Consider the following 23,301-nt stretch of genomic DNA (forward strand, 5'->3'; position numbering starts at 1 on the left):
CGTATTTCCGCCCAACAGGTCCGAACAAGTTCATGAAGAAACTGAGCGACACGGTTGCCAACGAGACAGAGAAGCTGGTGCTGGACATTCATGTGCAGGATGAGGAAGCCGACGTCGCGTTCTTCCTGGGCGAAACGGAACTGAAGAAGGATGGACGTATCGACATCATCAACAATGGTGACGGTACGCACCAGCTGGTGTTCAACAAGCTCGAGCTTACCGATGCCGGTGAAATTCGTTGCGAGTGTGGCCCGCTGACCAGCAAATGTACGCTGAAGATCAACAAGAAGGAAACGAAGCCCAAGTTCGAGGTACCACCAAAGGTCGAAACCCCAGCTAAAGTGGAGAAGGTATTGGAGGTACCATTCACAAGTAAGTACGCCTGTTTCCTCACAACTTTTTTTTTTGATTTTTTGTGAAAAATGAAGCGACCTTTTTTTGTAAATCAAATCATTCTTATTGGCGAGAATGAAAGCTGTACATTACATGATATGTTATGTTCTTTGACACAGCCGGTGAGTCGCGTCAATCAAAGGTGATTGCGAAGGTGTACAAAGATGGCAAACCGGTATCGCCGGACGATGTTGATATAGTTGTAGAGAACGACAAGGTCGTACTGAAGTTCAAGAAAACCGAATTCAAAGATTCGGGAGAGTATAAGATTGAACTGACGAACGCCACGGGTACAGAAGAGCATACCACTAATGTTGTCTTCCAGGACAAACCACAGCCCCCACAGGACCTCGGCTGCACGGGCATATATCAGACGAAGTGTGTCGTCAAATGGAAGGCGCCCGAAAACGACGGTGGAGCAGCGTTGGAGAAGTACGTCGTCGAGCGGCAGGACGTGTTCAAGCGCTCCGGTTGGGACGTGATAGGTGACACGCCCGGCGACCAGTGTAAGTTCAACTGCAACGATCTCGTCTCGGGACGCCATTACAAGTTCCGAGTGAAAGCCATCAACAAGATGGGAGAATCGGAGTACTGCGCCATGGAGAATGATATCATTGCGAAGGATCCTTGGACGGAGCCGGACCCACCGCGCGATCTCGAAATCGCCGATTGGGATAAAGACTTTGTCGATCTGCGGTGGAAGACGCCGAAATCGGATGGCGGTGCTCCGATCACGAGCTACATGGTTGAGTACAAACCGTACACGGCTGCCAACTGGAAGCACTACGAAGATGTTGGCGCTGGTCAGCTGAACATAACTTTGCGTGGGCTGACGGTTGGTGAAACGTTTGAGTTCCGCGTGAAGGCTGTCAACCAGGGTGGAGCTAGTAAGCCGAGCAATAGCACCGAACCGCTCAAGATTCGCGATCGCTATGTCAAGCCCTTCATCGAGGGTGAAGGACTGCAACCGATCACGCTGAAGAAGGGCCAAACCATTCGCTACTATTTGCAGTACGGTGGTGAGCCCGAACCGGAGGTCGTCTGGGAGAAGGACGACATTCTGGTGATATGCGATTCCGAAAAACGAAAAACGATCGACGTTGAGAGCTACTCTACAACGATACAAGTCCGGCACGCCGTGCGGTCCGACTCGGGTGACTACAAACTGCGGCTGAAGAACAGCAGCGGAGAGTTTGTCACCGTTGGCAAGGTGCTGGTGCTGGACGTTCCCACGCAACCGATCGGGCCACTCAAGATCGAGAAGGCTAGAGCGAACCACGTCGTCATCAGCTGGCAGCCTCCAGAGGATACCGGCGGTTGCCCGTTGACGGGATATTTGCTGGAAAAGATGGACGTCGAGAATGGCACGTGGCTGCAGGCCGGCGAGTGTGGAGCCGACCAGTTGACCTTCGATTTCCAGCATCTGCAGAAGGGTCGCAAATTTGAGTTCCGTGTTAAGGCGTACAATAAGGAGGGCGAATCGACGCCACTCGAAACACTGTTGGCCGTGAAGACGGTCAATCCATATGGTAAGCTTTTGATCCATCTGTCTGAGCGTTTATCCGTGTGGTATGTGGTATTTCCATTATTATTGCCGTTTGTCTGGTGTCTGATTGAAAAGCAAGAAATTGATATAGTTGAAGATGCCACTGTCGAGCAGGGGTTTTTATGGGATTCATTTTACGATAACCTTTCTCTAAACTTGTGCGCTTTGCCGAATAGATCCTCCTGAGACTCCGGGTAAACCGTTCGTCGATGATTACGGTGTTGACTTCGTGGAACTGAAATGGGAAAAACCGGAGAAGGACGGCGGGCGTCCCATCACGCACTACGTTATCGAGTGCAAGAACAAGTTCCTCACCGACTGGACGGAGTGCGCCAAAACCGAGAACGACGATTGCGTCGGTAAGGTGCACGGTTTGAAGGAAAAGGTCGTCTACCAGTTCCGTGTGCGAGCCGTCAACAAGGGAGGCGCATCGAAGGCTTCTGAACCGAGCGATAACCACACCGTCAAGCACAAGAACCGTAAGTACAGCTGTGGCTTTCAAATAGTGCCAAAGATCCTCAAAGTACGTGTTGTGTGGTTGATTTGTGTATGTATCACTGGTGCACTGCAATGCTGCTGAAGCATTATTTAGTTGATAAGCTGTCAAAGTCGGGTCGCGTTTTCGGAACGTATCGTGCCGACTCGGTGCTAAAGTTTTGCTCCCTTGGTCAACGCGGTCTGTCAATTGGTCAAACAAGTGTTACTTGTAGCGTGACTAACGTAATTGTATGCATTTTGTTGCGTTCTTTCCCTACTTTCCCTACTCTTCGTGCTAATCGAACAAAACAAAACATAAAAAACAACAACAGTGAAACCACGTATTGATCGTACGAATTTGAAAAATATCACGATTAAGGCCGGAAAGTCGATGATCTGGTCGGTCGACGTCAAGGGTGAACCAGAACCTGAGATCATTTGGAGCTGGCGCGATGATATTCCGTTGACGAACACCGAAAACATCAAAATCGAGAACGCAAACTATCACACGAACTTCTCCATTAAGGAAGCGAAGCGTGCTGATACGGGCAAGTACAAAATCGTAGCCCAGAACGTGAACGGCAAGGACGAGGAAACGGTCGAGCTCGTGGTCCTCGGGGCACCTGGTAGACCGCAGGGCAAGCTGGAGGTGTCGAACGTCACCAAGAAGGGACTCAAGCTGAAATGGAAAAAGCCCGCCGACGATGGTGGCAGCCCGATCCTGGAGTACAAGATCGAAAAGCTGAAGAACCGCAACGGCAAATGGGTCCGCTGTGGCACGGTATCCGGTGGTCCGGAAATCCTCGAAGCCGACATTACCGGTCTGGATGAGGGGGCTACGTACAAGTTCCGCGTGATCGGTGTCAACGCTGAGGGTGACGGAGAGCCACTGGAATCGGAGGAGGTTGTCGCGAAGAACCCGTACGACGAACCGTGGAAGCCGGGTACGCCGGAAATTGTGGACTACGACGACAAGTCGGTTAAGCTGAAGTGGGCTGCACCGAAGTCGGATGGTGGCGCCCCGATTCAGAAGTATGTGATCCAGAAGAAGGACCGCTTCAAGGACTGGGAAGATGTGAGCGAGGTAGATGGTGGTGAGACGACGGCCACCATTGAGGACCTGAAGGAGAACACCGAGTGTCAGTTCCGTATCGTTGCTGTCAACAAGGCCGGTCGGTCACCCGAATCGGACCCAACGAAGTCGCACATAGTGAAACATCGTGCACGTAAGTATAGCAGTTGGCTAAGAATGCAAGCATAGTGGCTTTCTCGCTGAATGCAAAAGCGGTAGCAGCATTTATCAACTATGCAACCGTGTTGGTTGTGTTACTCATTTCGCAGTGAAACCGCGTATCGATCGTACGAACTTGAAACCCATCGTAGTCCGTGCTGGAAAAATGGTTCATTACGATGTCAATGTAAAGGGTGAACCAGAGCCAGAGATTACCTGGATCGTCAAGGAGAAGCCAGTGTTGGCCGATGCCAATTACGAGATCGTCAACAAGGATTACAACACCAAGTTTACGCTTAAGGACAGCTTGCGCAAACACAGCGGAGTTTACAAGATCCAGGCCAAGAATGAGCACGGCCAGGATGAGGCCGACGTGGAGATCACCATTCTATCGAGCCCGAGCAAACCGAAGGGCCCGTTGGAGGTGAAGGACATCACCAAGAATGGTTGCAAGCTGAAGTGGAAGAAGCCGGACGATGACGGTGGTAAACCGATTACTGGCTACGAGCTACAGAAGTACGATCAGAAGGTTGGTCGTTGGGTACCGATCGGAAAAGCTCCGGCTGACGCCGAAGAGTTCGACGTCACCGGTCTGCAGGAGGGACAGCACTACAAGTTCCGCGTGAAGGCGATCAACGACGAGGGCGAGTCGGAACCACTGGAAACCGAGGAGTACATTGTGGCAAAGAATCCGTTCGATGTGCCGAAAGCTCCCACGGATGTGGTTGTGGTCGATTGGGACAACGAATCGGCCACGATCGAGTGGAAGCGCCCTACGTCCGATGGTGGAGCCGCCATCACAGGATACTGCATCGAGAAGAAAGAAAAGGGAGAAACAAAGTGGGAACCGGCGCTTACCACCTACTCGCCAGAGTGTCGTGCGAAGGTGGTGGATCTACCAGAGAAGCGCGTATTCCAGTTCCGTGTTAGTGCCATTAACAAGGCAGGAACTGGTGAGGCTTCTGATCCTACGAACTTCCACACAGTGAAGCACCGCTACCGTAAGTATGCGCTCATGTCGATAATAAACCTGCATCAAGCCTTTCGGTACGCTAACGAACAGTCTCTTGTGGTTTCTTTTCAACGGTTGTGGTTGGTTTCGAGAGGAACCACGATGGAAGGATAGCTTAAATTGCGTGCGTCCATAACACTGCTTTTTTTCCTTTCTGCAGTGCGTCCGCGTATCGATCGTACCAATCTGAACCCGGTCACCATCAAGGCGGGCCTGTCGGTGCAGTACGATATCGATATCGAAGGCGAGCCGGCACCGACCGTGAAGTGGTTCCATGGCGATAAGGAACTTGCAACCGATGCGGACTACAAGATCGACAACGTGGACTACAACACAAAGTTCTTCATCATGCGTGGTCGACGCATGCTCACCGGCAAGTACACGATTGTGGCTACGAACTCGCAGGGTGAAGATCGCGCCGAGGTGGAGATTTGCATACTCAGCAAACCGGGTACTCCGGAAGGACCGCTGGAGGCGTCTGATATCCACAAGCACGGCTGCAAGTTGAAGTGGAAGCCACCGCTGGATGACGGTGGCATGCCGATCGAAGGATACGAAATCGAGAAGCTGGACCCGTTGACTGGCCAATGGATACCGTGTGGTCAGAGTACGACTCCGGAGGCGAACATTTCGGGTCTGCAAGAGGGTAAGCAGTACAAGTTCCGCGTGAAAGCGTTCAACAAGGAAGGTGACAGTGAACCGCTGGAGATGGAGACCGTCATCATCGCTAAGGATCCGTACAGTGTACCGTCGAAGCCGGGCCGTCCGACACCGATCAACTGGAGCAAGGACTTCGTGGAGTTGGAATGGGCCACACCGAAGTCGGATGGTGGCGCTCCCATTTCGGAGTACATCATTCAGAAGCGCGACAAGGCTTCACGTAAATGGCAGGATGCGGCGACGGTGAAGGGCGATCGCACTCGCGGTACCGTTGAGGATGTCGAGGAGGGTCACGAGTACGAGTTCCGCATTGTGGCGGTAAACCGTGCTGGCCAGTCGGAACCGAGTGACATCTCTGATTCGGTTGTGGCGAAAATGCGCTTCCAGGCACCGAAGATCGATCGCAAGAACCTGGACAAGAAGGTACTTCGCAGTGGTCAGCTGTTGAACGTGGAAGCCGACGTTACTGGTGAGCCAGCACCGAAGGTAACCTGGGAGTTCAAGGGCAAGCTTGTTGACGGCAAGGAAGACGACCGCATCAAGCTGGACAACGAGGAGTACAAGACGAACTTGGTGATCAGAAACTTGAAGCGCTCGGATGCCGGTATGTACAAGATCACGGCCAAGAACGACTCCGGAACGGACACCGTCGACTTGGAGCTGGTCGTGTTGGCTAAGCCATCGAAGTGTCTCGGACCGCTGAAGGTGTCCGATGTGACGGCTGATGGCTGCAAGCTGAACTGGTTGCCTCCGGAGGATGACGGAGGTGAACCGATCCAGGCGTACATCGTCGAACGTATGGACGTCGACAGTGGCCGCTGGATTCAGGTTTGTGAGACCCGTTTCCCTGAGGCGGACGTTACGGGTCTTCAGGAAGGCAAGGAGTACATGCTGCGCGTGAAGGCTGTCAACAGCGAGGGTGAATCGGAGCCGCTCGAGACCGACACGGCCATCAAGGCGAAGAACCCGTACGATCCTCCGGGCGCTCCTGGCAAACCGAAACCGATCGATTGGTCTCGCAAATTCGTGATGCTGGAATGGAAGGAACCGGAAAGCGACGGAAACGCACCGATCCAGAAGTACATCATCGAAAAGAAGGACGTGAACAGCACCAAGTGGCAGAAGGCCATGGAAACCGACGGTCCGGTTACGAAGGCCAAGGTGCCGGATCTATTCGAAGGTACCACCTACCAGTTCCGAGTCAAAGCCGTCAACAAGGGAGGTCACGGAGCGTATTCACCGTTGTCGGATCCGGTGACGGTGAAGGATCGCTTCGCGCCGCCAAGAATCGATCGCACGACGCTGAAGAACATCACGCTGAAGGGAGGTCAATCGCTGCGATTGGACTGCAAGATCAGTGGAGAACCAGCGCCAACGAAGTACTGGCTGTTGAACAAGGCACGCGTCGAGAAGGATAGCCCCGATGTGCGTGTCGAGTTCGAGGACTACCGTGCTAAGTTGTCGATTAGCAACATCACGCGCGCGCATGGCGGCACTTACGAAATCAAGGCCGAGAACGCGTCGGGATACGATGAAGCGCAGATCACGGTGACCGTGCTGGACAAACCGACTGCTCCTGAAGGCCCGCTCAAGGTGTCGAATGTGCACAAGGAGGGCTGTTCGTTGAAGTGGAATCCGCCACTAGACGATGGCGGTGTACCGATCGAGTACTACAACGTCGAGAAGTTCGACAAGGAAACGCAACGCTGGCTGCCGGTTGGACGTACGCGTGATACTCACATGGATGTGGCCAACCTAGAACCGGGCCAGGAGTATCTGTTCCGCGTGTCCGCCGTCAACGATGAGGGTGTCTCGGAGCCTTTGGCGACGGATACCTACATGACCGCGAAGAATCCGTTCGACGAGCCTGGCAAACCGGGCACACCAGAGGCGTACGATTGGGACAAGAACTTTGTCGAGCTGCGCTGGACACCACCGATGACTGATGGTGGATCGCCGATCACCAAGTACATCGTCGAAAAGCGCGTCCATGGTACCATCAAATGGATCAAGTGTGCCGAGGTCATCGGTAACAAGTGCGAAGCGAAGGTAACCGAGCTGAATGAGGGCGAGGTGTACGAGTTCAAGGTACGCGCCCTCAACGAGGCAGGACCTGGTGTGTGGAGCGATCACAGCAAGCCGATTACTGCCAAACCACGTAAATGTAAGTACGATAAACGTTGGACATCGACAAGGACATGCGTGTAGAAGGATGGTTTGGTAAGAGTCGTTTCGTTTCATACGTTTTGCAGTGCCACCAAAGATCGACCGTCGCAACTTGAAGAATCTGAGTGTTGCCATTGGCGAACCATTCGGATTTGACGTTAAAATTTCGGGAGAACCTGCTCCAGATGTCGATTGGACGATCAACGATCGTATGGTCACGGTAACGACCACTCGCACGATTGACAATGTGCCGTACAACAGCAAGTTCGCCAACCAGAATCCGGACCGTCGTGATTCGGGCAAGTACGTCATCAAGGCCACGAACAAGTTCGGAAGCGATCAGGTCGAGATCACTGTAACTGTGAGATGTAAGTTGTTATACTTAACAAGTTGTGTATCTCAAAAGTATCCTGAACTGATGCTTTTATATTAAAACACCTTAGCTAAGCCTGCTGCACCCGAGGGACCGTTGGAGGTTAAGGATATGACGAAGGATAGCTGCAAGCTCGAGTGGAAAAAGCCGAAAGACGATGGTGGTGTGCCGATCGATCACTACGTGATCGAGAAGTTCGATCCAGATAATGGTATCTGGATGAACGCAGGCAAAACCGATGGACCCCTTACGGAGTTCCCAGTCGAGGGGCTGGTGCCTGGCCATCGTTACAAGTTCCGCGTTAAGGCTGTGAATCCTGAAGGCGAATCGGACCCGTTGGAAACCGCCGGAACCGTTGTTGCAAAGGATAGCTTCTGTAAGTAGTAGCGCTTTTGGTGGCCCCTTATCGGGATGCCTAAAACATTGTTCTGTGCATTTATAAACACACTTCGTGTCTTTTCTCAGCTGTTCCTGATACACCCAGCGCACCAATGGTTGTCGATTGGTCTGAGAATCACGCCGTGCTTAAGTGGCCGGAACCAGACGATGGTGGCAGTCCGATTACGGGTTACATCATTGAGAAGAAGGATAAGTACAGCCCTATCTGGGAGAAGGCAATCGAAACGAGCTCACCGAACCCAACGGCTACCGTGGGTGGATTGGTGGAAGGCAACGAGTACCAGTTCCGTGTGATTGCCGTCAACAAGGCAGGTCCTTCCGATCCATCGGATTCGAGTCGCACCTTCACGGCGAAGCCGAGATTCGCACCGCCCAAGATCGATCGCCGTACGATCCGTGATCTTTCGATTTCTGCTGGTTCGATGTTGAAGTTCGACGTGGCAGTTTCCGGTGAGCCTGCTCCCAAGTGCGAGTGGCGTGTCAACAAGTCCATCGTGTCTGGTGGCGATCGTCGCTTGGAGATCCTCAACACCGACTACAACTCGAAGTTCATCCTTCGCCCGGCGAACCGTGGAGATTCGGGCGATTACGAAATCACCGCCACGAACTCGTCGGGACGTGATCACGTGCTGGTGCAGGTCACGGTAACTGACAAGCCTGGCCCACCAGAGGGCCCACTTACCGCGTCGGACATCACGAAGGAATCGTGCAAGTTGAAGTGGAAGCGTCCGAAGGATGACGGTGGTTGCGACATCGAGTACTACCAGATCGAGCGCTATGATGATGACGTGAAGGCGTGGGTTCCTCATGCTCGCAGTGTCGAAACCAACGCCGACATCAGTGGTTTGCAGGATGGCAAAAAGTACAAGTTCCGCGTTAGCGCGATCAATGCCGAAGGAGAATCGAAGCCGCTGGAGCAGGTTGGTGATTTCATCGCTAAGAATCCGTTCGATGAACCTTCTGCTCCACGTGATTGTAAGGCTACCGACTGGGGAACTGACTTTGTTAAGCTTGCCTGGCAGCCACCGGTTAGTGACGGAGGTTCGCCAGTTACGGGCTATGTGGTGGAGGTGAAGGATAAGTACGGAGAATGGGAGCGCAAGATGGCTGTTCCTGCTGACGCGACGTCAGCTACCGTGCCCGATCTGCTCGAAGGCCAGAAGTACGAATTCCGCGTACGTGCAGTTAATGATGCTGGTCCTAGTGACCCGAGCAACGCAACTCCACCAGTCATTTGCAAACCGCGTAACCAACCACCGAAGATCGATCGCACCAACCTCATCGAGGTGCGCATTAAGGCGGGTAACAACGTTGTGTTTGACGTTAAGGTGTCTGGTGAGCCAGCACCAACCACTAGATGGTCGATCAACAAGCGTGAGGTGAAGCCTAGCGAGCGGTACAAGCTGCAGAACTACGACTACAACACCAAGCTTACCATCCGGTCGGCAACTCGGGAAGAAAGTGGCACTTATCAGCTCGATGCCGAGAACGAAAACGGCAAGGATACGGCGACCGTGCAGGTCACTGTGCTGGATAAGCCAAGCCCACCAGGAGGTCCGTTGAAGGTGGTTGAAATTACTGCCAACACTGCTGTGCTGGAGTGGCGCCCACCATCGGATGACGGCGGATTGCCTGTTGACAACTACATCATCGAGAAGCTGGACGAGGTCAAGGGTACGTGGTCGTATGCGGGAGATTCGGGCAGTCCAAGATGCAAGGCCGAAATCGATGGTCTCATCGAGGGCCATACGTACAAGTTCCGTGTGCGTGCCGCCAACAAGATGGGCAGGTCGGAACCGCTGAACATGGCCAACTCGGTACTGGCGAAGAACCCGTACCGTGCACCGGACCGACCGGAGGAGGTCACCATCAAGGACTACGACAAGGACTATGTCGAGCTGGAATGGAAGGCACCGGAGAACGATGGAGGATCTCCCATCACCGGATACGTCGTGGAGAAGTTGGGTAAATACTCTAGCGATTGGGAGAAAGCGGCTGAGGTGCCTGAAGGAGACGTCACGAGCGTGAAGGTGCCGGATCTGATCGAAGGAACTGCCTATCAGTTCCGCGTGCGTGCCATCAACCGAGCGGGTGAAGGTGATCCAAGCCGTCCGACGGAATCGCACATCGCTCGCAGCAAGAACCAGCCACCGAAGATCGACCGCAACTACCTGTCGAATGTTAAGATTCGTGCGGGACTTACGTTCGAGTTTGATGTGCCAGTCAGTGGTGAACCGGTGCCGGCTAAGGAATGGTCGCACAAGGACAACATGATCATCAACACCGACCGCATCAAGGTGGTGTACGAGAACTACAAGACCAAGCTGCGTGTGATTGACGTTAAGCGTGCGGACAGCGGAGTGTACACGCTGACGGCGAAGAACAAGAACGGCATCGACATTGCCAACGTGAACGTGACGATTCTGGATGTACCTGCACCGCCAGAGGGACCGATTCGCTTCGAGAACCTATCGAAGACGGGCGTCACACTAATGTGGCGTCCACCGAAAGACGATGGTGGTTCGGAGATCATGCACTATGTCGTGGAGAAGCTGGACACTGATCAGCTGCGTTGGGTGCCGGTGGGAGAGACTATTTCCACCAAGATCCGTCCCGACAACTTGATCGAGGGACATTCGTACCAGTTCCGTGTGCGTGCTGTTAACAAGCAGGGTGAATCTACGCCACTGGTGACATCGCAACCAATCACGGCGAAGGATCCGTACAACAAACCGGACAAACCCGGCAAGCCACTGGTGGTGGATTGGAGCGACGATCACGTGGATCTGGAATGGAGCATCCCCAAGAAGGACGGTGGTGCACCGATTACCAGCTACATCGTCGAAAAGCGCCCGCGTTACGGTGATTGGAAGTTTGCCGGAGAGTTTACTGAGCTGTACAAGCCATCCGCTAAGATCAAGGAGCTGACGAAGGATGAAGAGTACGAGTTCCGCGTGTGTGCTGTCAACAAGGCGGGTGTGAGCGACCCAAGCGAACCATCCGACCCAGTCGTGTGCAAGTCACGCTTCGTGTCACCGCACTTCAACAAGAACGCACTCAAGGATCTAGTTGTCCCGGTGGGCAAGAAGATCGCCTACAACATCTCTGTGGAGGCGTCACCGCAGGTGACGGCCGTCTGGAAGCGTAACGGTGCCGTCATTCCCGAGTCACAGCGTGTCATTCGCGAGGTGTACAACAACGAGGTTTCGCTGGAGATTCCATTCTCGGTGCGAGACGATACGGGCATGTACACGCTGATCGTGAAGAACGAGTGTGGAGAATTCTCGGCATCGGCCAACGTGACGGTGTTGGACAAACCGGCTCCACCGGAAGGACCGCTCAGGATCACGAACATCACCACCGAAGGATGCCGGCTCGAATGGAAGCTTCCCAAGGACGATGGTGGAAGTCCGATCACGCACTACGTCATCGAGAAGATGGACATGTCGCGCGGTACTTGGACAAACGCCGGCATGAGCACTTCGCTGGTGAACGAAATTTCGCGGTTGATCCACAACAAGCGCTACTCGTTCCGTGTGAAGGCCGTGAACGAGATCGGTGAATCGGAGCCACTGGATAGCTCGCACCCGATCGTGGCCAAGAACGACTACGAGGAACCATCGCAGCCACCGAAGCCGGAAGTGCGCGATTGGGACGCCAACTCGGTTACGATTCAGTGGAACCCACCGAAGTCCGATGGAGGCGCTGCCATCACCGAGTACATCGTGCAGAAGAAGGAGAAGGACAGCCCGTACTGGAGCAATGCTGGCCGTGTGCCTGGCATCAAGCGTGATCTGCAGATTCCGGATCTGGCGACGGAGACGGAGTACGAGTTCCGCGTTATCGCCGTTAATGCGGCTGGAGAATCGGAACCATCCGATGCTTCGGATGCTGTGCTGACGCGATCGCGCTTCATTGCACCGAAGATCGTGACACCGATGCGCGACATGGTGGTGAAGGCTGGATTGATCTTCCATTTGGACATCAACTTCACGGGTGAACCTGTGCCGGATGTCGAATGGACGTTGAACGGTAAGCCCGTCAAGACGGACAGCCGCACGACAATGACTGCGTTGGGTCATCACACGATCGTGCACACGGTGAACTGCAACCGAGGCGATTCGGGCACGTACAAGCTTGTGATCAGTAACTCGAGCGGTAAGGATGAGGGAAGCTTCAACCTGACGGTGCTCGATCGACCTGATCCACCACAAGGACCGACGGTGTACGAAGAGATCACCGAGAAGAGCGTGACGATTTCCTGGAAACCACCGCTAGACAACGGTGGCTCAGAGCTCACCGGATACGTGGTGGAGAAGAAGGATCTGACACATGGCGGTGGCTGGGTACCGGCTGTGGCCTACGTCAGCCCGAAGTACACGCACACCGTGGTACCACGTTTGAACAAGGGCAACAAGTACGAGTTCCGCGTAATGGCCGAAAATCTGCAGGGCCGCTCGGATGGACTAATGAGCGCGCATCCGGTGGTCGCGAAGGATCAATTCGTGGTTCCTGGACCACCGACGAAGCCGGACATCATCGACAGTGGATACGATCAGATCACACTCAGCTGGAAGCCACCGATCAGCGATGGTGGATCGCGCATCTCGGGCTACATTATCGAGCGCCGCGATCTGGCCACCGGACGGTGGATTCAGGCGAACAAACACCCAGTGCCCAACATCGAGTACACGGACACGGGAGTTATCAAGGGACACCAGTACGAGTACCGTGTGTCGGCGGTTAACCAAGCCGGCCAAGGTAACCCAAGTGATACGTCCGTTAAATGCTGGGCCCGCCCGATGCAGCAAGCTCCGGCACTCAATATGGATAGCTTTAGTAAGCGCACTATCAAGGTGCGTGCTGGTGAACCAATTGTCATCACTATCCCGCTGGTGGGAGCACCTCTGCCGGCGATCGAATGGTCACGTGGTGGCAACAAGATCCCAGAAACGTCGCGTGTGTCGATCGACACCAACATGGAGCAGACGGTATTCCGTGTGGACAACAGCAACCGCAACGACTCGGGCACGTACAAGATCAAGGCGTCGAACCAGTACGGCGAAGATGTCAAGGAGTTCGAAGTCATCGTCGTCGATCGTCCGCAGCCACCGAAGTACGTGTCGGGTCTGGAGACGACGCAGGACAGCGTTACGCTCAACTGGGACGCACCCTCGGACGATGGAGGCTCGGAGATCACCGGATACAGCATCGAGTACAAGGAGTTCCCATCGGACAACTGGAAGATGGTGTACGGTACTGTGCCACGTTGTTCGCACACTATTAAGCACCTGACCGAGAACCACGAGTATGTGTTCCGCGTGCGGGCTGAGAACATCTATGGCGCATCGGAGCCCACCGAGAGCAAACCGATCTCGCCGAAGAGCCCGGACCCGCCAGAGGCGGTTGACAAGCCAACCATTACGGACTACACGCCTAGCTCGTGCACGATCGCTTGGAAGCCACCACGCGTGCAAACGCGCCCGGTCGTGGGTTATTACGTTGAGAAACGCGAGCGTGGTACTGGAGAATGGATTCAGGTGAACAACTATCCTACGACCAACACCACGTACACGATTCCTGACCTTATGGAGGGCTTCCGGTACGAGTTCCGTGTCAAGACCGTCAACGAGGTCGGTGTAAGCAAGCCGAGCGAACCGACGGATCCGATTACGGCGTCACACCAGCGTAAGCGTCCTAACCAGCCAGATCCGCCATCGATCGATAAGATCACGCGCAACAGCGTCAATCTATCCTGGCGCACGCTGCGGCGAGACGCGAAGGAGAAGATCAAGGGCTACATCGTGCAGTATCGCGTGAAGGATGACGAGAAATGGGTGGACGCGAACTCCGCAAGCGATCTGGTCGTGGATCAGGCGTACCGTGTTGAGAACCTGGACGAAGGCAAGGAGTACCAGTTCCGGTTGATCGCTGTCAATGAGATTGGCCAGTCGGATCCTTCGCGGCCAAGCATTTCGGTAACGCTGGCAGAACAACCGAACAAACCGATGATGGACTTGCGCAACGTGCACGACATCACGGTCCGAGCTGGCGAGGACTTTAACATCCACGTGCCGTACACGGCGTTCCCGAAACCGGTCGCGTCGTGGTTCGTCAACGAAGAGCAGTTGGATGACAGGGATAAGCGCTTCCACACGCAGCTCACCGACGAGGCGGCTAGTATCGTGGTCGTGAAGAGTGTCCGAGCGGACTCGAAGCAGTACCGACTGATGCTGAAGAACCCGTCTGGATACGACATCGCCACGTGCAACGTGAGGGTGTTGGATCGTCCAAGCAAGCCAGAGAACATTGCCGTCGAATCGTACGGTGGTGAGCATCTGGTGCTGTGCTGGAACGCTCCACTGGACGACGGTGGATCTCCGGTCACGAACTACGTGGTGGAGAAGAAGGACAAGAACTCGAACGCCTGGACGAAGGTCAGCAGCTACTGCACGACGACGTATCTCAAGATTCGTAACCTGCAGCTAAACAAGCTGTACGACTTCCGCGTGTACGCCGAGAACAAGTACGGCCACTCGGATCCCGCCCAGGCCGACTCGATCGTGGCGAAGCATCCGTTCGATCCACCATCGCAGCCTGGAACGCCAAGCCGTGTGGAAACTACCGAGGATACGATCACGATCACGTGGACGAAACCGGCCAGCAATGGTGGTTCACCGGTCACGCATTACATCGTGGAGAAGAAGCTAGCATCCGAGGGCCACTGGTCGAAGGTGCAACAGGGCACGCTGAAGGACCTGATGTGCAAGGTGTCGGGACTTTCCGAGAACCACGAGTACGTGTTCCGTGTGGCTGCGGTTAACGCGGCTGGAACTAGTCCTTACAGCAACCCATCCGACCCGATCATGGTCAGTGCGGCGTTCACGGCTCCGAAGATCACCTCGGACATCGGAATGCGCGACATTCTGGTTATCGCTCGTGATCCGTTCAAGATCATTGTGCCATACACCGCCATTCCCAAGCCGGACGCCATCTGGATGGTTAACGGCAATGAGGTGTCCCGTAATGAGCGCATTGAGCTGTCGGTGAACGATACGGAGGCAATCTTCAAGAACGATAACTCCAAGCGCATCGACTCTGGCAGTTACACCATTCATCTGGTGAATTGCGTTGGCAAGGATACTGCCTCGTGCCGTGTGTTGGTGGTTGACAAGCCATCGCCACCGATCGGTCCACTGGAGGTGTCTGAGATCACGCCCGAATCGTGCACACTATCCTGGAAGACGCCACTGGACGATGGTGGCAGTCCGATTACGAACTACATCGTAGAGCGGTACGAACCACTCGGCTACTGGACGAAGGCTAGCAGCTTTGTGCGTAGCACGCACTACGACAACATGGGTATGGAAGCGAACAAACCGTACAACTTCCGCGTGCGTGCCGAGAACCAGTACGGTGTGAGCGATCCGCTGATCCTGGAGGAGCCGATTATCGCGCGTTATCCGTTTACGGTGCCAGATCCACCGAATCCACCGCGCGTGTCGGACTGGGATGCGAACTACGTCACTGTCACCTGGGAGCGGCCGCTTATGGATGGCGGATCGCGCATCCAGGGCTACCGGTTTGAGTATCGTGACGTGCTGGACAGCACCTGGATCACGAACAACTTCCTCATCAAGGACAACAGCTACCAGGTGTACAACTTGCTGCCGGGTCGCGAGTATGAGTTCCGTGTGCGCGCGCAGAATGCTGCAGGTGTGAGCAAACCTTCGGCTTCGTCGAAGAAGTTCAAGATCCACGGCAAGATCACACCACCGTCGGCACCGGGAGCTCCGGCAGTCGTCAAGGTGGGCAAGAGCTTCGTGGATCTCAGCTGGACCACGCCGGCAAGCGATGGTGGTTCGCGAATCCTGGGCTACTACGTGGAGCGGCGTGACATCGGAGGTGCTCGGTGGGTGAAGTGCAATGAGAACAACATCCCTGTCACGGAACTGACCGTCACCAACCTCATCGAGGGTGGTGTGTACGAGTTCCGCGTGTACGCAGTCAACAACTACGGTGTGTCGCCACCATCACCCGAAACGCGCTCGGTGCGTATCGGAGAACAATTGGATACTGAGAAGCCGGAATGGGTCAAGAGGTTGAAGTTCCACCTGGTGCCATTGGGCAAGTCAGTGGAACTGTCATGCGAGGCGCACGGAAAGCCAGAACCAACCTGCAGATGGTTGCGCAATGGCAAGGAGATCACGCATGGTGGACAGTTTGCGCTGGAGAGCAAGAACGGTGTGTTCTCGCTGCACATCTCGAACGTGACCTACCGCGACGAGGGTGACTATACCTGTGAGGCACTCAACTTCGTGGGTGTGATCCACACAACCGGTGCGCTGAAGATCGGTGTACCACCGAAGTTGGTCAACATTCCGTCGGATGTGTACCTGGTGAAGGGCGACAACGCGAAGATCAAGCTGTGCTTCCACGGCGATCAGCCGATGGAGGTGAACATCTCGAAGGACCGCGAGAAGCTGATCGAAACCGACCACATCAAGTACACCGTGTTCGACGACTACGCAGTCATCTACATCCGCGACGTGCTGGACACGGACAAGGGTGTGTATCTGGTGAACTTCAAGAACGACAGTGGCAGCGTCTCGTGCAACGTCAACGTGCACGTTACCGGACTGCCAGGACCACCGACAGGCCCGCTGTTGGTGAGCCACGTCACGAAGAACATGTGCACCGTGTCCTGGAAGCCACCGGCGCACGATGGTGGCCGCAAGGTTACGCACTATATCGTGGAGCGTCGCGACATCAAATCGCAGCACTGGCTAATCGTGTCGAACTACGTGAAGGAATCGCAGCTCATCATCAAGGGTCTGATCGAGGGTTCGGAGTACTTGTTCCGCGTGTCGGCCGTCAACGAGAACGGCATCGGACCTGCACTGGAGGGTGTCGATCCGATCAAGGCGCGTGGTCCGTACGACCTGCCATCGGCACCTGGTGTCCCGATTATCCACGAGGTCGGCGGAGACTTTGTCAACCTCGAGTGGGAGAAACCGGTGTCGGATGGAGGCGCTCGTATCCAAGGTTACTGGGTCGAGAAGCGCGAACAGGATACGGACACGTGGCAGCGCGTCAACACGACGCTCTGCGTGATCTGTACCATCAACTGCGCCAACCTGGTCGAGGGTCGTCACTACGAGTTCCGCGTTGCCGCACAGAACGAGATCGGTGTGTCGGAGTTCTCGAAGGCGTCGCAGCTGGTTAAGGTTGTCGATCCGGATGTGGTGAAGCCGCCCGAGATCGTGAAACCACTGAACACGCTGACGTGCGTGCAGAACCGTGGTGTCGAGTTCGTGTGCAAGATCACCGGTGTACCACGGCCCAGGATCACCTGGCACAAGGGTGCACGTGAGATCTGCTCTGGATCTCGGTACCACATGTACAGTGATGGTGACACGCACCACCTGGCTATCAACGACGTGTTCGGGGAGGATGCGGACGAGTACACTTGCCGTGCTGCTAACCGTGGAGGTGTTCGTTCGACGAAGGCATCGCTGATCATCAAGTCACCGCCGAAGTTGAACGTACCACCGCGCTTCCGTGACACGGCCTTCTTCGATAACGGTGAAAATATCGAAATTAAGATTCCGTTCACTGGCTTCCCGAAACCACGCTGCCACTGGACGTTGAAGGGCGAACAGATCGAGTCTGGCAGTCACTACCATATTGAGACACGCGAGCGCCACACGGTGCTGACGATCCGCGATGGCTCGCAGCTGGACTCGGGCACGTACACGATCACCATCGAGAACGAGCTTGGTCAGGATACGGCTGACATCAAGATCCAGATCAGTGATCGACCGGACAAACCGCGCAACCTGACTGTCGACCAGGTTGGACTGGATCACGTAACACTGAGCTGGCTGCCTCCGGCATGGGATGGTGGTGCAAGCATCACCAACTACATCGTGGAGAAACGCGAAGTGCCACTGTCCACGTGGATCCGGGCTGGCACGACGCGCTTCAATCAGCTGATCATTCCACACCTGTCACCGGGACACCAGTACGAGTTCCGCGTGTTCGCTGAGAATGTGTACGGTCGCTCGGAACCGTCGGATCAGACCGATCTGATCAGCCTGAAGGATCTGGGCATCAAACCAACCAAGCGCGTCAAGTACGAGCTGGATGAGAACGGCAAACCGAAGCGTGGCAAGAAGGAAGCCATCTCCGACTACGATGATTACGTGTTCGACATTTACTCGAAGTATCACCCGAAACCGGTCGAGATCTCGAACAAGAGCGTGTACGATCAGTACGAGATCCTGGAGGAGATCGGTACGGGCGCATTTGGTGTGGTACACCGGTGCCGCGAGCGCAAGACTGGCAACGTCTTCGCTGCGAAGTTCATACCGGTGTCGACGAATGCCGAGCGCGAGCTGATCCGACGCGAGATCGACATCATGAACCAGCTGCACCACCGCAAGCTCATCCACCTGCACGACGCATTCGAGGATGAGGACGAGATGGTGCTGATCTACGAGTTCCTGTCGGGTGGTGAACTGTTCGAGCGCATCACCACCGAGGGCTACCGCATGTGCGAACAGGAGATCATCGAGTACATGAAGCAGATCTGCGAAGCCGTCAAGTACATGCACGAGAAGAACATCATCCACCTGGACATCAAGCCGGAGAACGTGATGTGCCAGACGCGCAACACCAACCAGGTGAAGCTGATCGATTTCGGACTAGCGACCAAGCTGAACCCGAACGAGATGGTCAAGATCTCGACGGGTACGGCTGAGTTCGCGGCACCGGAGATCGTCGAACGTGAACCGGTTGGGTTCTACACCGACATGTGGGCGGTTGGTGTGCTGGCGTACGTCCTCGTCAGTGGACTGTCGCCGTTTGCGGGTGAAACCGACATCGACACGCTGAAGAACATCAAGCAGGGTACGTGGGAGTTCGATGAGGTCGCATTCCGAGGCGTATCGGAAGAGTGCAAGGACTTCATCCGCCGGTTGTTGATCAAGAACACCGAAAAGCGCATGACCGCACACGAGTGTCTAACGCACGTGTGGCTGAGCGACACGTACAACAGCTCGACGTCGCTGATCTCGATCGAGCGTTACAAGCAGATTCGCGATCTGATCCGCAGGAAGTACGAGAACTGGGCGTCGTTCGTGTTGCCGTTGGGTCGCTTGTCAGAGTACTCCGCTCTGCGCAAATTGCTGATCCAAAAGTACAAGATCCACGAGACGTCTGTCGATCGCCGCCAGGCCGCACCGCGCTTCGTCATCCGTCCGCAGTCCGCGTTCTGCTACGAGGGCCAGAGCTGCAAGTTCTACTGCCGTGTGATTGGTGTGGCAACGCCGGTGCTCACGTGGTACCACAACAACCAGGAGCTGAAGCAATCGGTCAAGTTCATGAAGCGGTACGCCGGCGACGACTACTACTTCATCATCAACCGCGTCAAGCTGGATGACCGCGGCGAGTACATCATCCGTGCCGAAAACCACTACGGAGCACGCGAAGAGGTGATCTTCCTGAACGTGCACCCGATGTCGAAGCAGGTGCCGATCTACAAACCGGAAACGTTGACCATCCGCAAGCGCGAACCAAGCCCACGACCATTCTGGCAGGAGGAAGCCGACTCTGCACCATCGTTCACGTTCGCCCTGCGTCCTCGTGTGATGCAGTTGCGCGATACGTGCAAGCTGTTGTGCTGCGTGGCCGGCAAGCCTATGCCATCCGTGAAGTGGTACAAGAACGGTCGAGAACTGAGCAAGTACGAGTACACGATGACACACACGGACGGTGTCGTCACGATGGAAATCATCGACACCAAGGTGGAGGATTCGGGCGAGTACAAGTGCGTGGCCGTCAACCCGCTGGGTAAGGCGGAAACGTCTTGCGTGGTGATCGTGGAGGATCACCGTGTCGAGCAGCAGTTGGCTGTGAAACCTGACGTTAAGAAACCGACCATCAAGAAACCAGAACCATCGACCACATCGGGCTCGCGTTTGGGAGCTCCGACGAACGAGGCTAGATCTAGGAACTCCACTCGCGAACTGATCCGTAAGTATCGATCATACGTGTGAGAGTGTACGGGTGAAAGTTCTCGTCTCGTGAAGCTTACATGCCGGCCCTTTTTGTGTGGTGTCCTTTTAGCGCTTCAATCGGACAGCTTGATGCACCCGCCAGAGTTCACGAAGAAGCTGAAGGATGTAGTCGCCGCGGACGGTGAACCTTTGCAGTTGAACTGTCACGTTAATGGCGACCCGCTGCCGCAGATCGTGTGGACGAGAGATGGCAAGAAGCTCAGCTCGTCCGATGTGATCGACATCAAGTACAAATCTGGAATCGCTAGCCTGCGCATCAACGAGCTGTTCCCAGAGGACTCCGGTTTGTACGTGTGCACGGCCAAGAACTCCATGGGAGAGTCGTCCACTCAGTGTACGCTGAACGTGAAGAGTAAGTACTGGAGGCTGACGAACGCGTGTGGGCAGGAGACTAACGAACTGCACCGCTTACTTGCAGAGGGACCAACGTCGACTGCACGCCCCGAGGGTAAGGGCATTCCGATTAAGGCACCCGTCATCAAGAAGCACGCTGATTCCGGCTACTACAAGGACGGCTCGGAGGTGTTCATCTCGTGCAGCATCAACTGCACCGATCCGTTCAACGTGATCTGGTTGCACGACAACCGTGAGATCAAGAACTCGGCCGACTTCGAATACCTGAACGACGGTGACATCTACACGCTGCATGTCGCCGAAATCTTCCCGGAGGACGCCGGCACCTACACCTGCGAGGCGTTCAACAAGGGCGGCGAGAGCTTCAGCTCGTGCACGATCACGGTCCTGGCGCAGGACGACCAGAAGGAAAAACCGACCTTCGCCAAATTCCCGGCTTCGTTGAGCGTCCTCGACGGAGCCAAGGCTGTGTTCTCCTGCGAAACCTACGAAGCACCGTCGAAGCTGCAGTGGTACAAGGACGGTGAGCCGATCAATGAGTCATCGAATCGGTACCGTTTCGTGAAGAAGGACAACAAGTACACCTTCACCGTGGCCAAGTGTTCGTACGAGGACATTGGCCAGTACCAGGTGCGGGTCGTGACACGAGCTGGAGACGCGCTGGCTTCCTTCTCGCTCAACGTCAGTGCCTAAGGCGGCCGCGTCCGATGGGATGCGAAAAACGGGGCCCAAGATGGCCAGATGCACTATTTTAAACTGTAATTATAACACTAGCCGTAAGTGTAGGCGATAGAATCGATTTGTCTTATTTTTTGTATAAACATATTTTGGGCCGGGCAAACGCGAATGGTTTACTTTACACTTTATGTTCTCTCTCTTTTTTAACGCAAGTTGTTAAGTTTTATTTTTGTAAAGTATTATTATTGACTTAAACGAATGGTATTTTGCAAATCGCTTTGTGTTACGCTTTGTACGTTCTTTTTCTTCGATGACCAATCTACAACCGACATGGGAAGAAGGCTTTTGAGGTCTTCAGTGTCGTTTGGTGATTCTTCACGTTTCGACACGAAGCTAGCGATGGCAAAGTTAACGTGCTGGTATGGGTGCGTAGAACAACCCCAGCTGGGACGGAATGACTTTGTCAAACTACCTTTCAGTAGCTAAGCTCACCCAAGCCCTAACCTGTGGGTCGAACTTTCCCAGCGCCCATCGATGCGACCCATCAATCCTTTCGCCACCGCCGAAGCCAAACAACGTAGCAGCTATTAATTATCAAACTTTTGCCCGCTCGGAGGCCATTAGACTGCAATCGTTACGGCGTTACGGTGGTCCATGGGGCGATGGTAGAACGAAGCAGCTTTGCAGGACACTCTCGCGCCCCGGTTCTCGAACAGGGCTTACAGCTTGCACTTTCTCAGCCCGTCACCGTGGTTTTGGTTGATAAAGCGATCGATTCTTGCCAAAAAACCGATACCATCGCCGGGCCGGGGACGGAAATAACGCACATAAATCCGGCTCCTGCTGCTTCAATCGTGTTGTGGTGAGCGCAATCCAACCACGCTGTGGCCCTTCTGCATCTACGTTGCCGATGGAGTCATTGTCGAACCCGACCCGATTGATGGTTGTTGTTTTGGGGCTTGCGAAAAGGAGTAGCAGTAGCGGCAAACGGCATACAAAAAAGGAGCACTCATTTAAAGTCCACCCGGTGAAGTTACCTTTGGGCTTGGTAGGCGAAGGAATCGAACCATCGTCGGTAACGCCGGGACCGAGGAGGGTTACAATCCGCTTAAGGATTGTTGTGCTACTCGGTGATATTTTTTTTCCCCTTTTCGGTTTGAGCTCAAACCGCCTCAGTCCGCCAGACGCTGGGACTACCAATTTAAAGCCACCGCTTGGAGCTGTGGCTCTTCGGTGCACGGTGAAGTTATCTTTCGTGACAAACGCATTAGCAAAAAGTTACTCCACGGTTTCTTCCCGTCGGCGGACATCCCCGGTGGCGGGAGGCAATGACTCTGCAAGGACTGCAAGAGTGCAACCCGTGGGCGATGGGAACGCTGGAAAAGGGCAGCCAAAATATATACATGTACATGTTGATGTTAAGCCCGAGCCCGGTTGTGCTTCCCTCGGGGACATACGAGTTGAGGGATTAATAATACGCTATAGATCAACTGTCTGCAACTGGGCGGGCACTTCTCGAGCGTCCTGGGCAGTGAGGATGGGACGAAGTGTTCCACCACTAATCCACCGCGAGAGGACGATATTAATTATGTCCTGTCAGTGATGGGTTCGAAGCAGACTTGGTTTGACTCCGGAAAAAAAACCGGACTTGCGCTTCAACACGATCCGTCGCCGGTTATGACGGGTGGGTCAGGCTATGACGGGACACAACCACCACCACCATCATGCAAATGCCTATCAGGACCGGTTGGCTATGCTGTGTGGAGCATCCTGAGCTCGAGCTATCTTGAACGTGAGTCAAACCGCGCGTGATAACACGGCAAACGGCGGAAATCACGATCGCTTAATGTTTCGCCTGCGTTCTCTTAGGCAAAGGGGCGTTATGACTTTGGGGTTGCCCTGTTGTTGGCATTTGCGTGTGGAGTTGCATTT

General features: G+C 54.7%; 1 protein-coding gene across 1 annotated transcript in view; it reads left to right on the plus strand.

The window, feature by feature from the left end:
- Positions 1-21,636, plus strand: part of LOC128731401 (twitchin) — a 31,650-nt gene extending 10,014 nt beyond the window's left edge. Inside the window, 11 exon segments of the mRNA XM_053824519.1 lie at positions 19-372; positions 513-1,922; positions 2,116-2,418; positions 2,749-3,642; positions 3,758-4,648; positions 4,820-7,483; positions 7,572-7,853; positions 7,929-8,234; positions 8,324-20,714; positions 20,756-20,765; positions 20,806-21,636. Coding sequence (XP_053680494.1) covers positions 19-372; positions 513-1,922; positions 2,116-2,418; positions 2,749-3,642; positions 3,758-4,648; positions 4,820-7,483; positions 7,572-7,853; positions 7,929-8,234; positions 8,324-20,714; positions 20,756-20,765; positions 20,806-21,384 — 20,084 coding nt within the window. The 3' untranslated portion in view covers positions 21,385-21,636.
- The last annotated feature ends 1,665 nt before the right edge of the window (positions 21,637-23,301 follow it).

Source organism: Anopheles nili, chromosome 2, assembly GCF_943737925.1.
Source record: "Anopheles nili chromosome 2, idAnoNiliSN_F5_01, whole genome shotgun sequence".
NCBI classification, from domain to species: Eukaryota; Metazoa; Arthropoda; class Insecta; order Diptera; family Culicidae; genus Anopheles; species Anopheles nili.